The 15,929-nt window shown below is 34.4% G+C and overlaps 1 protein-coding gene across 3 annotated transcripts in view; it reads left to right on the forward strand.

The window, feature by feature from the left end:
• ZPBP (zona pellucida binding protein) overlaps positions 1-15,929 on the forward strand; it is a 189,023-nt gene that overhangs the window by 93,508 nt on the left and 79,586 nt on the right. For all 3 annotated transcript variants that reach the window (XM_003797745.2, XM_023517865.1, XM_023517866.1), the window contains one exon: positions 5,229-5,447. In XM_003797745.2, coding sequence (XP_003797793.1) covers positions 5,229-5,447 — 219 coding nt within the window. The remainder of the gene's footprint in view (positions 1-5,228; positions 5,448-15,929) is intronic.

Consider the following 15,929-nt stretch of genomic DNA (forward strand, 5'->3'; position numbering starts at 1 on the left):
CTGGGCTCAGCTCCCCGTCTTTGACTTCATAGATTCTGATTCCAACCAGTTTTTCTTCCTTTGTTCAGGAGCCTCTGACCAGGGTTGCTACCAGTCGGCCATCTTCCCAGAATCCCCAACTTTTTGATTTATTGTATAATCCTTTTGTTTTCAATTCCATTTAATTCTGCTCTAATTTTGGTTATTTCTTTTCTTCTGCTGAATTTGGGATTTGAATGTTTTTCCTTTTCCAGTTGCTTGAGATGTCCCATTAAGTTGTTAACTTCCTCTTTTTACATTCTCTTGAGGAAGGCTTGCAGTGCTATAAATTTCCCTCTTAGGACTGCCTTTGCAGTATCCCAGAGATTCTGATAATTTGCGTCTTCATTATTGTTTTGTTCCAAAAATTTGATAATTTCCTTCTTGATCTCATCTCTGACCCACCTATCATTCAGCATAAGGTTATTTAGCTTCCATGTTTTTGTATGAGTATGGAGATTCCTTTTGTTACTGAGTTCAACTTTTATTCCATGATGGTCCGAGAATATGCAAGGAATAATTTCCATTCTTTTAAATTTGCTGAGGTTAGACTTATGACCTAAGATGTGATCGATTTTGGATTATGTTCCATGTACTGTTGAGAAAAATGTGTATTCGGTTTTGTTAGGATGAAATGTTCTGTTGATGTCCATTAAATCGAAATACTGAATGATTAAGTTTAAATCTAAGATTTCTTTGCTAAGCTTCTTGTTGGAAGATCTATCCAACACTGCCAAAGGAGTATTAAAATCTCCAACTATGATGGAGCTGGGAGAAATCAAGTTGCTCTTGTCTATTAAAGTATCTCTTATAAATTAAGGTGCATTCAGGTTGGGTGCATAAATATTAATGATGGAAATCTCATCTTTTTGAGTATTTCTGTTAACAAATATAAAGTGTCTATCCTTGCTTACTTTTGTTGGTTTAAAGCCTATTGTATCTGTGAATAGAATTGCAACACCTGGTTTTTTCTGTTTTCCTGAAATATAGATAACAATCCCTTTACCTTGTGTCTGTATTTGTCTTTTAAGGTAAGATGGGATTCTTGTATGCAGCAGGTATCTGGCCTGAGTATTTGTATCCAGTCAGCCAAACTTTGCCTCTTTAGAGGGCAATTTAAGCCATTCACATTGGTTGAGAATATTGATAAGCCTGGTATAATTTTGGGTATCGAGTTTTTTGAAAGTCCAGTGGACATCTTTCATTCTTTCGCCACTGTGGAAATTGTAATTTGATCAAAATTTTCTATGTGAGATTGCTTATGTGGTGGAGGATTGTGCTGGTCATTATGGAAGATATGTCTGAGAATATCCTGGAGGGCTGGTTTAGTTATGGCAAATTTCTTCACCGTGTGAATGTCATTAAAGTATTTAACTTCTCCATCATAAATAAAACTCAGTTTAGCTGGATGCAGGATCCTGGGTTGAAAGTTATTTTTTTTTAGGAGATTAAAAGTTGATGACCACCCTCTTTCTAGCCTGAATGGTTTCAGCAGAGAGATCTGCTGTCATTCTAATATTCTTCCCCTTGTAGGTTATGGTTTTCTTACGTCTGGCTGCTTTCAGAATTTTGTCTTTCATAAGTTAATTATGATGTGCCTGGAGGATGTCTTATTTAGGTTAAGTCATGCTGGGGTTCTGAAAATGTCTGCTATCTGAATTTCAGAATCTCTTGGCATTTCAGGAAAGTTCTCTTTCATAATTTCATGAAGAAGAGCCTCTGTGCTTTGTGAAGCAACTTCCTTGCCTTCATGGATTTCTATAAGGCGAATATTAGTTTTCTTTGAATTATCCTAAAGCTCTCTGAGAGAATGTTTCATTTTTGCTCACCATTTCTCTTCCTCTTTGAGTGCTTGGGCATGTTCAAAAGCTTTATGTGTACAGAGATCCTTTCTTGTGCTTACTCTATTCTTTTACCGAGGGATTGTACGGTATTTTTCAGATCTTTGAGGGCTGCAAGCTCTTGCCTCAATGTGTCAAAATCTTTTCTGGTTTTGTCCTTGAATTCATTGAATTCTTGAGAGAACTTTTGATATGCTCCTTGAATTTCTAATTCCAACTTTGCTTCTATTCTATTAATCTTATTTGCAATCCAAATTCTGAATTCAATTTCTGACACCTCAGCCATCTGTTTATGAATGGGATCTTCAGTTGTGTCTGCCATATCCTTCATTGGGGCGGTTGATTTCCTCTGGTTATTCATGTTATTGGAGTTTTTCTTCTGATTTCGCCCCATGCTTATTTTACACCATTTGGCTAGCTGAGCAGATAAGTAGAAGTTGGGTTAGGGTCTCTAGGGGTAGTGATTAACTAGCCCTTTCCCCAAAGGCTGGGACTGGTGTCTGTACCTTTTCCCCTAGATCTTTGCCAAGGACCCGTACAGTGCTACAGCCTGATAAACTGGGGGCCTGCTTGGTGTGGTTGGGCTAAGTGGCTCAATCTTGTTTTCAGCTGGACTCTGTCCTACTCTAGTGAATCAGTTACTCTGGGTTTAAGTCTCAGCTGTGGAGAAATAGCATCAATTAATTCACCCCCCCCACACACACACACACACAGGCAACAATTACAAAAGGAAAATCAAACATTCCCACAACCATACACCCAGGGTACCACTTTGGATAGTCCTTGGGTGATTTGCCCAGTTGGAGAGGTCCTAATCAGTTGTCTCAGTCAGCACCAGTCTCAGGTGGGAGAGTTCAGAAGGTCTAAGGCAACTAGATAGCAGGGGTCTGCTGGCAGCTCAAGTATGACTTGCTCCGGTGCTCCGTGAGGTTAGAAGTACCCACCCAGCAAATAAATTAGACTAGGAAGTTTGATGCCTTCTTCACCACCTTGCACCTGTTTCATACCCAGTCCCTGATGATCGCATAGGACTGTGACCCAGTTCCCTCCAATGAGGAGTTGCTCCAGGGGTTTATTACTGCCTGAGTCACAGGGAGATCTATGTGTCCTGAGCCAGGCTGCCACTCTCTGCCACTATCCAGCAGGGGGAGGTGAGGCCTAACATCCTTATGTGCTTATTGGAGGCTGGGGTGGTTCACTCAGTTCCAGCCCCACCCCTGATTGATGTTGCTGGCAGAACAGGACAGAACAACTTCACAGAATTTGTCTCTGTCCTGGCTATATTCTCCTGCTGATCAGATATTTCTTGAGTGGACAGAAACCACAACTGAGCCCCTGACAGTGGCAAGCAGTTAGAGCTCACTCTTCACTGTCAGTTCTAGCCTCTGCCTGCCCACCTTTGTCTCAGCTATGATTCCCTGAGGGCTAGGTGTGTCTTAGGACAGCTTTACTGAGCCAGAAGACAGCTCCGTAAAGCTGTCTTCTGGCTCATCCCTGCCCTGGCAGTCTGTCTTCTCTATGTGTGCATATTCTAGTCCCATGCTCCACCCAGGTCGCTACCACCTCAGGCCTTCCCTTTACTCATGGGGCCAGTGCTTCACTTGTTTTTGGTCTACAGGCTGAGACACACATATTCCGTCACCAAGTATACTGTAAGACTACAGTTTCACCTTTGTACCCTCAGTTTTAGTTATTCTATGTGATATTTCTGTATATTATACATATTTGGCATTATTAATTCTGTGTGCGTATATGTATATATACACAAGTGTATATGATAAAGATTTATACGTCTGTTTATTGATTACCTATGCTGATAGATGGTTCAGTGAAAGCATGGTAGATTTATAAGATTTATGTCTAGATGTAATAGTTGTTTTCATTATTCCTTGCATAATTGGATAGATTTTTTGGTATGGTGACCCCAATTTTTTTTTTGTTTTTGCATATAGAACATTTTTCCTATTTGTCCTTTGATTAACTTTTCTGTCCATTCTGTTTTCTCCTTCTGGAACTCTTTCATTTTGATATTGGAGACCAGGAATTTTTCTTTTTTGCTCCTCATAGTTTTAATTTGTTTCTTATTATGTTCTGTACTATGTGAGAATTTTATCTTTCTTGACATAATTAGATTTTCAGCCTTATTTTTATTTATTGTTTCATTTTTAAAACTGAATTTATTTTTACATTGAATTTATTTTTGTATTCTTTAATTTTTCAATAATACTTTTCATATTTACCAATCATCCTCTTATACAATGGCTTTGTAATAGTTTCATGTATATATATTTTATCTTTGTAATTTTTTTTTTTTTTGGCCAGGGCTGGGTTTGAACCCATCACTTCTGGTATATGGCGCCAGCACCCTACTCCTTTGAGCCACAGGCACCACCCTACTCTATGAATTTTAAAACTTACTCAATGATTTCTACATTGAATTTCTTTTAGGTCCTTTTCCGTTTTTAATTTTTTTCTTCTCTTTAATAGGCTTGAATTTCCAAAGTCGAGATGTGGGAGTCTGTGGTCTACATCATGTTCCTTTCTAAGCAATTAGAAGCTGTCTAATCTTTACTGTGAACACAAAAAGATAGTAGCTAAGCATGTGTACTCAGTTTTAGCTTAAATGAGCAGGTGGGAAACTGAACAATGTCAGGGTTCCCTTCAGTGTGAGTGAGGGGCTTTTCCTCAGAGGGTAAGCCAGGATAGCATACTTTAATTCCGTGACTGATAGAAGGAACAATAAAGCTTCTTGTTTGGGAAGGCAAACTTTTCTGATTTTTCTTAATGTTATGGATTTCTCTCTATTTTTATATTTCTTGTGTCATTTCAGTGAGATTTTTAGATAGGCAAGGAAAACGTATATATTCTCAAATCCAGATTTTGTACTGACACTCAGTAAAACTAATTATAGTTTTATAAGAACCATACTTTCTTGAATGTTGTTAGTAATCATATGATTTTATTTTAAGATTCACTTAAACCTAGAATGTATAGAACTTGAGTTTGAGCAGCATAGTATACTGCTATGAACAGAGGCTTCAGGCCCAGGATACTTAGTTAGAATCTTAGTTTTATGGGCATTAGACATGTGGCCTAATCCCTTTCTCTCTCAATTTCTTCTGATGGTCATAAAAATAATACTAATATTAAATGATATTTAGAGATTTAAATGAGTTACTGTTTGTCAAGTACTTGTTGTAATGTTGGCTCTTAGTAACTGCTAGATAAGTGTTTGTTACATAAAAATAAATATAGGTTTATATGAAAACATGTACTAAGAATTTATCCCAAATAATGATTTCTCAAGTACTTGCCATATATACTTGAATTAAACATGTTTGTGTCTTTCTCTGCTTAATTTTTTTACAGCTTATCGTGAGCCTCATTATTTTTACCAGTTCACAGCTCGATATCATGCAGCTCCCTGCAATAGTATCTATAATATTTCTTTTGAGAAGAAACTTCTTCAGATTTTAAGCAAACTGGTTCTTGACCTATCATGTGAAATTTCCTTACTTAAGTCGGAATGCCATCGTGTTAAAATGCAGAGAGCTGGTTTACAAAATGAATTGTTCTTTACATTTTCAGGTAAGTATAAATGATTCTTTAATGAAAAACAAATGCTTCTTAAAAGGAGAACATATATTCATTTTAAAGATATGTTGTAAATTGTTAGCAGTATTTTTAGAGTATAAATACTATTAATCTGAATATATTTTATGATCTCTACTTTGACTTAGTACTAATATCCCTCAAAATAAAATTCTCCTGATTTATGTACCTAATGAAAAGTTTGTTCTCTCAAATAACTTATACTTTGGTATAATTTATTATAGAGTAGAATTTAGTATGAGGAATATTTATCCTGATATTTATAAACACAATGGTTTAACTTGTAAAAGCATCTCATTATAATTTTGATAGGTTAATATTATATACCAGAAGACTCATTCAGTTTAGTGTACTTTTCTTAATGAGGAAGAGTGGAGGCCCAGTATTTTCTAGAAGACAGAATGGAACAAAAGAACAAAATGGAATAGCTTAGGATTTTGAATTTATAAATGGTCTGCTCATGAATGAACACTTTGGAATTGCCTTCGATGTGTTTTTAAGCAGTCCCAGTGGCAATAGGATACTCTTCTCCCTCTCATCTCAAATGCTATTGCTTTCTATTTTCCTTTCTTCCTCTTCTTCTTCTTCTTTTTTTTGATAAGTGTTTGATTATACTTCCCCATTGTCTGGCTTTCCCTTCCTTTTTTTTTCCCCCTCTGGTCTTCTCAGCCTGAAGTTTTAGAAACATAATTGAAAGGCATTGAAAGCTTTAAGGGACAACTAGAGATATTTGACCTCATTTTCACTGTCTTTTCTCCTTTCTTCTTCAGATAAAACAGAAAGTTTTTCTCTACCCCCTGAAACACTTAGCAGAGATAGCACCCATCATTATCATTCACAGGAGTTACTCCATCTTTGTTTACTATCTAATAGGTGGACAAATCCTTAGAAAACCTGAAAGTGTACTTGAACTAATAAGAGGTGATAGCAAATAGAAATGAAGGATTGTGGGCGTGATTTGCACTTCCCTAAAGGCTTACATTGTTGAGCATCTTTTTGTATGCTTGCATTATTGGCTGTTTGTACATCATCTTTGGAGAAATGTTTATTCAAGTCCTTTCGCATTTTCAAATTGGGTTATATGTATTCTTGTTCTTGAGTTATAAGAATTCTTTATAAATTCTGGATTCTAGATCCTTATTAATATATGATATGCAAAAATATTCTTTCATCTTACAGGGTAACTTCTCTCTTCTTAATAATGTCCTTAGATGCACAATTGATTTCAATTTTGATGAAGTCTAATTTATCTATTTTTATTTTGTTTCCTATTATTTTGATGGTGTGTTTAAGTATTTATTGTCAAGTATTAGGTCATCAAGATTTACCTCTTTTATACTTTTATCTTTTTCATTTAGGTCCAAAATCTATCTTGAGGTAATTTTTGTGTGTAGTGTGGGTATGGCTCCGTCGTCATACTTCTGTGCATATGACATCTGACATTAAGTTTGACTGACTCTTCCTAGAAAAGGTGCTGCACACCTCACTGCTGAATATCACTATGGTCACCTTTAAAGTCCTCCCTTTGGAAAGCTATGCACTGAAGTCAGCACCTAGTCCACACTTCAAAGCAAATTTGGAACTCTTTTTTTCTGGAATTGCCATCAGAGCTGCCGTCATACTGCCCTTGATGTCCTGAATGTCATCAAAATGTCTTCTTTTTAATATTTCCTTTATCTTTTGGTAAAGAAAAAATTCACTGGGGCCAGCTCAAGTGAGCAGGGAGGCTGTGCCAATACACTTACTTGTTTACTGGATAAGGTCTCCCGCACAGACAGCGCCTATGAGTTTTTTTCTTTTGTACATCAGTGAGCTCCTCTGGGACCATTTTTTGCACATGCTTTCTCATGCCAAGATTGTCAATTAAAATTTTCCTTACTGTTTCTCTGTCAGTGTTACTTGATCAGCCAATGATTTTGATGTACAATTCAATGAATTTTTGTTGTGTTTTCATCAGTTCTGTTTGTTATTGGCCACCCTGACCTCTCTTCATCAGTAAAGCCTTCTCACCCCTCAGAAGAATATTTAATCCATCTGTGCATTGTAATTTTCTTCATGGCATTATCCCATAAACTTGGACTAAGATGTCTCTGATTTCATTTCCATTCTTGCCAAGTTCAGCAAGAAATTTTAAGTTTGTTTGTTGCTCTAATTCAAGCCCCGATATTCTTTCAGTGGCACATACAAACATGAACTCCACTCAGTAAGATACCACCAGCCATTGACATGAACATACTTGTCAGACAGTGATATACCAAAGTTATAAAAGCTTGCTGAGCTGTTCGTACACTGCTGTCAATGTAAGTGCATGGTAGCAGGTGACAGTTAAGCAACCTCTGTATCCAGCTTCCTAAGGACCATTTGTTGAAGGGTCTATTCTTTCAACACTGAATGTCTTAGCACCCTTTTTATAAGTCAGTAAGTTGTTAAGTATATGGATTTATCTCTGGACTATGAATTTTATTCCATTGTTGCATATTTTTATCCTCATAATTGGTACCACACAATTTTGATTACTTTAGCTTTATAGTACTGTGTGAAATCAGAAGTGAGAATCCTCCAATTTTGTTCTTCCCATTAAACATTGTATTGGTAATTTGAAGTGTGAAATTAAGTCATTAATTTGAGATTGTACTTCTTTTTTAATCATTAAGTCATTAATTTGAGATTGCACCTATAAATTTCTCTGTGAATATGCTTTAACTGAAATTCATAATTTTTGTTATATTTATTTTCATTTTCATTTGTCTCCTTGTGATATTTTTTTGCCTGTTGTTTAAGAAAAGTATGTTGTTTAATTTCCATATATTTATAAACATACTGATTTTCCTTCTGTTACTGATTTCTAGTTTCATTCTTTTGTGATCACAGAAATTTTATATGATATTAATCTTTTTGGAATTACTAAGATTTTTCATGGCCATACATATGATCTTTACTGAGGAATGTTCCATGTGCACTTGAGAAGTGTGGATGTCCTCTTGTTGGCTAGAGTGCTCTGTGTACATCTTATATCTAGTGTTGTGTATTTTATTTTCTTATTGATCTTCTGCCTCATTTTATATTCATTATTAAAAGTATGTTGGTATGTTTAACTTTTATTGAAAAACAAATTTTCCATTCAGTTCTATCAGCTTTTACTTAGTATATTTTGGACTCTGTTATTAGAGGCAGACATGGTTATAAATGTCTATCTTCTTTATAGATTTGTACTTTTATACAAATATAACGCAACTGTTCATTTCTTGCAAAAATTGTTGACTTAAAGTCTATTTTGTCTGATATTTGTATAGACCTGCTCACATTTCCTATGTCTTCTTGATTCAGTTTTGGTAGTTTGTGTGTTTCTAGCAGTTTGATTATATTTATTTTTTCTTTTTGTTTTTATTAAGTAATATACACATAGATCATGAATACATTTATGCATATGTGAGGTACAATGTGTTGTTTTTTTTTAATACAATCTGACATGTTTACATCAAACCAATCAACTTAGCTTTTGCCTCATTTACTTGATAATTGTGTTAAGACATTAATGTTTTACACTTCATAGATTTGACTTGTACCCTTGCAATATGCTCCATAGGTGTGGTCCCATCATTTACTCTCCCTCTGTCACACCTCCCTCCTCCCCTTACCTCTTTTATGTTTCCATGGGGGGACCTGGAACATATTCCCTGAGTAAAGTATCTCAAGAATGGAGGAAAAAGTATCCAATGTATTCAGTACTTCTATGAAACCAACTTATATTTTATTCACACTTTCTTATGAAAGATAGAGAGAATTGGAGTTTGATTATATTTCATCTAGGTCTCATGACTGCAGGAAATATCTTTTTTTCATACTTTAACCTCTTTTTCTTTTTTGCATTTATAGTGAATCTCTTATTCACTAAAGAATAAGATATCTTTTTGTTATCTTATAAATAACAAAAAGATCCTTTATTTTTATCTATTATGCTTACTTCTCCCAGTTCATTGGAGCCTTTAAATTAAGCCATTTATATTTAAAATTATTACTAATAAGGAAAGACTTACTTTTGTCTTTTTGCTATTTGTTTTCCGTATATCATATGTCTTTAATTAATAGACTTTCTTATTATAGCAGTTTTGGCTTTACAGAAAAATTGAGCTTCTTGTTCTCTCAAGTTGATCTCTTCATTTGTTCAGCAGTACTACACTATCTTGATTTCTGTGTTATATGGTAAGCCCTGAAGTTGGGTGATGTCAGTCCTTTGTTTTTGTTCCAATTCAATTCTTTTCATGTGGATATCCACTTTTCCCAACAAACTTTATTAAAGAAACGAACTTTTCCCTATTGTGTCTTCTTTGTACCCTTGTTGAAAATTAGTTGGCCATATATGCATGTGTTTATTTCTAGACTCTCTATTCTTTTCCATTGGCTTATGTGTCTGTTTTCATGCTACTACCCTATTTTGATTACTATAGCTTTGTAGTATAATTTGAATATAGAAAATCCCTATATTTGTGTGTAAAAAATCTTCACCAAATCTAAGGCCATGTAGATTTTCTCTGATATCGTCAGTTTTACAGATTTGCATTTTACATTGATGTCTCTGATTCATTTGGGGTTAATTTTGGTACAAGCTATAAGGTGTTTGTTTCAATTTATTTGCATGAGGATGTCCAGTTTTCCTAGCACCATTTTTGGAAATACTACCCGTTCTTCATTGAATTACCTTTTCTCTTTTGTGAATGATTAATTGCGTATATTAGTGTGTATCTGTTTCTGAGCCTTCTGTTCTTCTTCAGGGATCTCTTTATCTGTTCTTTCACCAGTAGACTACTGTCTTGATTACTGTTGTTGTATAGCAAGCCCTGAAGTTGGGTAATGTCAGTCCTCTGTTTTTGTTGCCATTAGTATTGTGTTGGCTCTTCTGGGTCCTTTGTTTCACCACACAAATTTTAGAATCAATTTGTAGATAAACAGAAAATTAGATTTTATATGGGATTCAATAGAAATTATACGTCTTGTTTAACTATAGTATGTCTTTCTATTTGTGAATATGGACAGTATTTCCACTTACTCAAATCTTCTTTGATTTTTTAAAACAGAATTTATGAGGTTTTCCTCATAAAGCTGTTGTACATATTGCATTTTGTATTTCATTTTTTGTAATGGCACTGCACTTTTTATCTCAGATTATAATTGTTCGACAATACATAGGAAAACCGATTGTATGTTTTGAAATACATATTAAAATAATTTATGTAGTCAAGCCAACTAACATAACCATCATTTCACAGTTCTCTTTCTTTTTGTACATGTGTATTAAGAGTATTTAAAATCTATTCTACTAACAAATTTCCAGTGTGTATTATAGTTTTGTTAACTATAGTCCTCATGTGGTACATCAGATTTCTAGACTTATTCACCTTACTTAACTACAATTTTGTACATTTGGCCAATATTTCCTAATTCTCTCCATCCCTTCCTTGCCCCAGGTAACCACCATCTTACTAGATTTCTATGAATTATATTTTTTTGAGAGGTCACATATAAGTGAGAGCATACTGTATTTCTCTTTCTGTGTCTGAATTATTTCACTTAGCACAATGTCTTCTGGGTTTATCCTTATTGTTGCAAATAGTAGGATCTCCTTTTTTAAGGCTAAATAGTTATCCATGTTGTGTCTGTGCATGTTTGCGTGTCTATATTTATCCATTCATCATCTGTGGATGCTTTGGTTATTTCCATATTTTGGCTATATAAAATAATGTTGTAATAAACATGGGGGTGCAGATGTGTTTATAAGGTTATGATTTCATTTCCTTTGGATATATACCCAGGATTACTTGGTCATTTGGTAGTTCTATTTTTTTTTTGTCTTTTTTTTATTATTAAATGATAGCTGTGTACATTAATGCAGTCATAGGGTACAGTGTGGTGTTTTCATATACAATTTGAAATATGTTCATCAAACTGGTTAACATAGCCTTTATGTCATTTTCTTAGTTATTGTGTTAAGACGTTTATATTCTACTTTTGGAAAGATTCACCTGTACCCTTGAAAGATAAACCATATAGGTAGTTCTATTTTTAATTTCTTTAGTAATCTCTACTGTTTTCAACAATGGCTGCACCAATCCACATTCCTACTAACAGTGTTCTGGTTTTTCCACACTCCCGCCAACACTTGACATCTCTCATCTTTTTGATAATAGCCATTCCTAACAGATATGAGATGATTATTTCATTGTGGTTTAATTTCATTTTCCTTATATTTAGTGGTGCTGGGAAACACTTTATAGGCCTGTTGGCCACTTTTATGTCTTTGGAGAAATGTTTACTCATGTAATTTGCAAGTATTTTTACATGGGTTATTAAACTTTTTGCTATTGAGTTGTGTGCGCCTCTTACTATTTTGGCTATTAATGTGTTATCAGATATATGGTTCTGGATTATTTTCTCCCAATCTGTAGGGTACCTTTCATTTAGGTGATTGTTTTCCTAGCAATGCAGTGTCTTCTTAGTATAAGGTAATTACACTTGGTTATTTTTGTTTTTGTTGCTTGTGCTTTTGGATATCCTACCCCAAAAATCATTGCCAAGACCAATGTCCAGTATTATTCTTTTACCTGAGGATATCCAATTTTACCAATATAATTTATTGAATAAATCTTTTCCCTGTTGGGACTTATTGACATCCTGACTGAAGATCATATGGTATAGGTTTACCTATAGGTTCTCTGTATTATTCCATTGGTCTGTGTCTCTGTGTTTATGCTGGTACCCTACCGTCTTGATTATTAGAGCTTTGTAGTACATATAAAGTGAAATTAGGGAGCATGATGCTTTTTGTGTTTCTCAGAACTTCTTTGGCAATTCAGGGTGTTTTGTGGTTCCATACAAAATAAACTTTATATATTCTTATTGGGTCTATTTTTATGTCGATTATTTGGAATTATTTTACAGAGATAATCAGGTCATCTGTGAACAAACAGTTTTATTTCTCTCTTCCTATTTATATACCATTTGTGTCATTTTCTTATCTTCTTGCATTAGTTAACACTAATATTAGTATGTTGCTGAATAGCACTAGTGAGATGATATACACTTGCCTTGTTCTTAATCGAAGGGAGAAAGCATCTAGGTTTTTACCACTAAGTACAGTGGTAGTTATAGGATTTTTGTAGATATTATTTTCCAGTTAATAAAGAACACTTTAAAATTTCTAGTTTGCTAAGAGTTTTTATCAAAAATGGATACTGGATTTTGTTCAATGCTTTTTCTGCCTTTGTTGATAAAATCATGTGATCGTTCTTTATTCACTCAATGTGTTTTCATTTTTAAATGTTGAACCAGGCTTACATATTTGATATTAATTCCACTTGGTAAAGGCATATAATTCTTAGTTTTATTTGATTTGTTGCTGTTTTGTTGAGGATTTTTTCATATGTTTGTTACCAATATTGGTCTGTAGTTTGATGCCCTGGATTTTCTCTTCTCTGTGGTCCTTCAGGTATTCTTTTTTTTCTTTTTTTTTTATTAAATGATAGCTGTATACATTAATGCAAACATGGGGTACAGTGTAGTGTTTTCATATACAATTTGAAATACTTTCATCAAGCTGGTTAACATAGATTTCATGTCATTTGCTTAGTCGTTGTGTCAAAACATTTATATTCTAGTTCTAGAAAAGTTCACTTGTACCCTTGTTAGACAGATATATAGGTGATCTTTCCAGTTCTTGGATAAAACTTTCATTGATTTCCATTTTAATTCCATGGAATTATGAGGAACCCTGTGAAAGAGGTGGTAAGATGTATGTGTGTGGAGGGAAGAAGAATTCTATAATCCTACAATTAATTCTCAAGTGTTTTTTTTATTGTTTCAGATTAATTTGAGGGTACAAAAATTAGGTTACAATGTTTGCATTTATTAGGTAGAGTTCCTCTTATAATTATGTCCTGCCCCCAAGAGATGGCCATACACCCTTTACTTTGTTGTGTACTTGTTGCTTTTGTGTACTTAGCTATGCACAAGTTTCTCAGTTTAATTAAGTCCTTTTTAAAAAAATTTATATTGTTGTTGTGATGGCCACTGAAGTCTTTGGTATAAAGACTAACATTGTGCTGGTGAAGTGGGAGCACACCTATCCCCAACCCTCCTCCCCTCTTCCTTTTCCCTCCTTGACTGCTCCCCACTTTGACTTGATTTGAGGTTTTCTTTTATGTGGGCATGTATTAGATCTTCTGTTGGTTTCATATTAGTATTAAGTACATTGGATTCTTGCTCCTCCATTCTTCTGATACTTTATTAATAAAAGAATGTGTTTCAGTTCCATCTAGGTTAATACAAAAGATGAAAAGTCTCCATCTTTTTATGGCTGAATAGTATTCCATGGTATACATACACCACAGTTTGTTACTCCCTTCATGGGTTGGTGGGCTTTTAAGTCATTTCAACATTTTGGTGATTGTAAACTGAGCTGTGATATAAAATCTAGTACAAACGTTCTTATGAGAAAAAAATTTTTTTCCTTCTGGATAGATGCCTAGTAATGAGATTGCAAGATCAAATAGAAAGTCGAATTTGAATTCTTTGAAGATTCTCCATACTTCCTTCCAAAAAGGTTGTATTAGTTTGTAGTTCCGGCACAGTGTAAAGTGTTTTCTTCTTTCCACATCCATGCCAGCATCTGCAACTTGGAGACTTTGTAATGTGGGCTATTCTCACTGGGGTAAGGTGATATCTCAGGGTGGTTTTAATTTGCATTTCTCTGATGATCAGGGACAATAAGCATTTTTTCACATGTTTGTTAGCCATTTGTTTGTGTTTCCTCAGAGAAGGTTCTGTTCCTATCTCTTGCCCAGTGGTAGATGGGATTATTTGCTCTTTTTGTTGTTGATTAATTTGAGCTCTCCGTAGATTCTAGTTATCAATCTTTTATCAGATTCATACCCTGCAAATATCTTCCCATTAGGACGATTGTCTTTTTATTTAACTTGTTGTGTACTTAGCTGTGCAGAAGCTTTTTATTTTAATTAAGTCCTACTTATAAATTTATGTCATTGTTGTGGTAGCCACTGAAGTCTTTGGCATAAAATCTTTTCCCAGTCCAACATCATCAAGAGTTTTTCCCACATTTTTATCTAAGATTTTTATTGCTTCATGTCTTAGATTTAAATCTTTTATCTATCTTGAGTTAATTTTTGTAAGTGGTGAAAGGTATGTGTCCAGCGTCAGTCTTTTACATGTGGTTTTACAGTTCTCCAAATATCATTTGCTTTTGTTTGGTTTATCAAAAATCAGATGGCAATTAGAGACTGTTTTCATCTCTTTTTCTATTCAGGTCCATAAGTCTATATCTCTATTTTTGTGCCAATGCCATGATGTTTTGATTATTGTGGCCTTATAATATAACCTGAAGTGTGGTAGAGTGATGCCTCTGGCTTTTTTTTTTTTTATTACTAAGAATAGCCTTGTGTACATGGGTATTTTTCTGGTTCCATACAAAACAAAGTACTGTTTTTTCCAGTTATTTAAAGTATGATGTTGACATTTTAATGGGGATTGCATTGTGTAATCTTGCATCTGAAGATTACTTTGGGTAGAATAGACATTTTAACAATGTTGATTCTTCCCAGCTAAGAGCATGTTATGTTCTTATATTTGTTGATGTCTCTTGCTATTTCTTTTCTTAGGGTTATGTAATTTTCTTTGTAAAGATCCTTCACCTGTTTTCTTAGATATATTCCTAAGTATTTCATTTTCTTTGAAGCTACTATGAAGGGAATTGTGTGCTTTATTTGCATCTCAACTTGGCTGTATTGTTGTATACAAAAGCTACTGATTTGTAGACATTGATTTTATACCTTGAAACGTTATTGTGTTTTTTGATCAATTCTAGGAGTTTTACAGTTGAGTCTCTTGAGTTTTCTAAGTAGAAGATCAGGTCATCAGCAAAGAGCAAGTATTTGACCTCCTCTGCCCCCATTTGGATGCCCTTTATATCCTCCTCTTGTCTGATTACATTGGCTAGAACTTCCAGAATTATGTTGAATAATAGTGGTAACAGTAGACATCCTTTTCTGGTTCTAGTTCTAAGTGGAAAAGCTTTCAGTTTTTCTCCATTCAGTATGATATTAGCTGTGAGTTTGTCATAGATGGCTTCAGTCAGCTTAAGAAATGTGCCACCTACATCTATATTCTTAAGTGTTCTTATTAGAAAGGATGCTGAATATTATCAGATGCTTTTTCTGCATCTCTTGAGAGGATCATATGGTCTTTGTTTTTTTCTTCTGTGGATATGGTGAATTACATTTATGTATTTGCTTATGTTAAACCAGCCTTGCATCCCTGGGATGAAGCCTACTTCATTGTGATTATATGTATTTTTTAATGCATAGCTGCAATCTATTAGCGAAAGTTTTGTTGAGTATTTTTGCATCAATATTCGTTAGTCAGCTTGGTCTGTAGTTCTCCTTTTTAGTT

Source organism: Otolemur garnettii, unplaced genomic scaffold (genome assembly GCF_000181295.1).
Source record: "Otolemur garnettii isolate 467f Iridium unplaced genomic scaffold, OtoGar3 scaffold00123, whole genome shotgun sequence".
Taxonomy (NCBI): domain Eukaryota; kingdom Metazoa; phylum Chordata; class Mammalia; order Primates; family Galagidae; genus Otolemur; species Otolemur garnettii.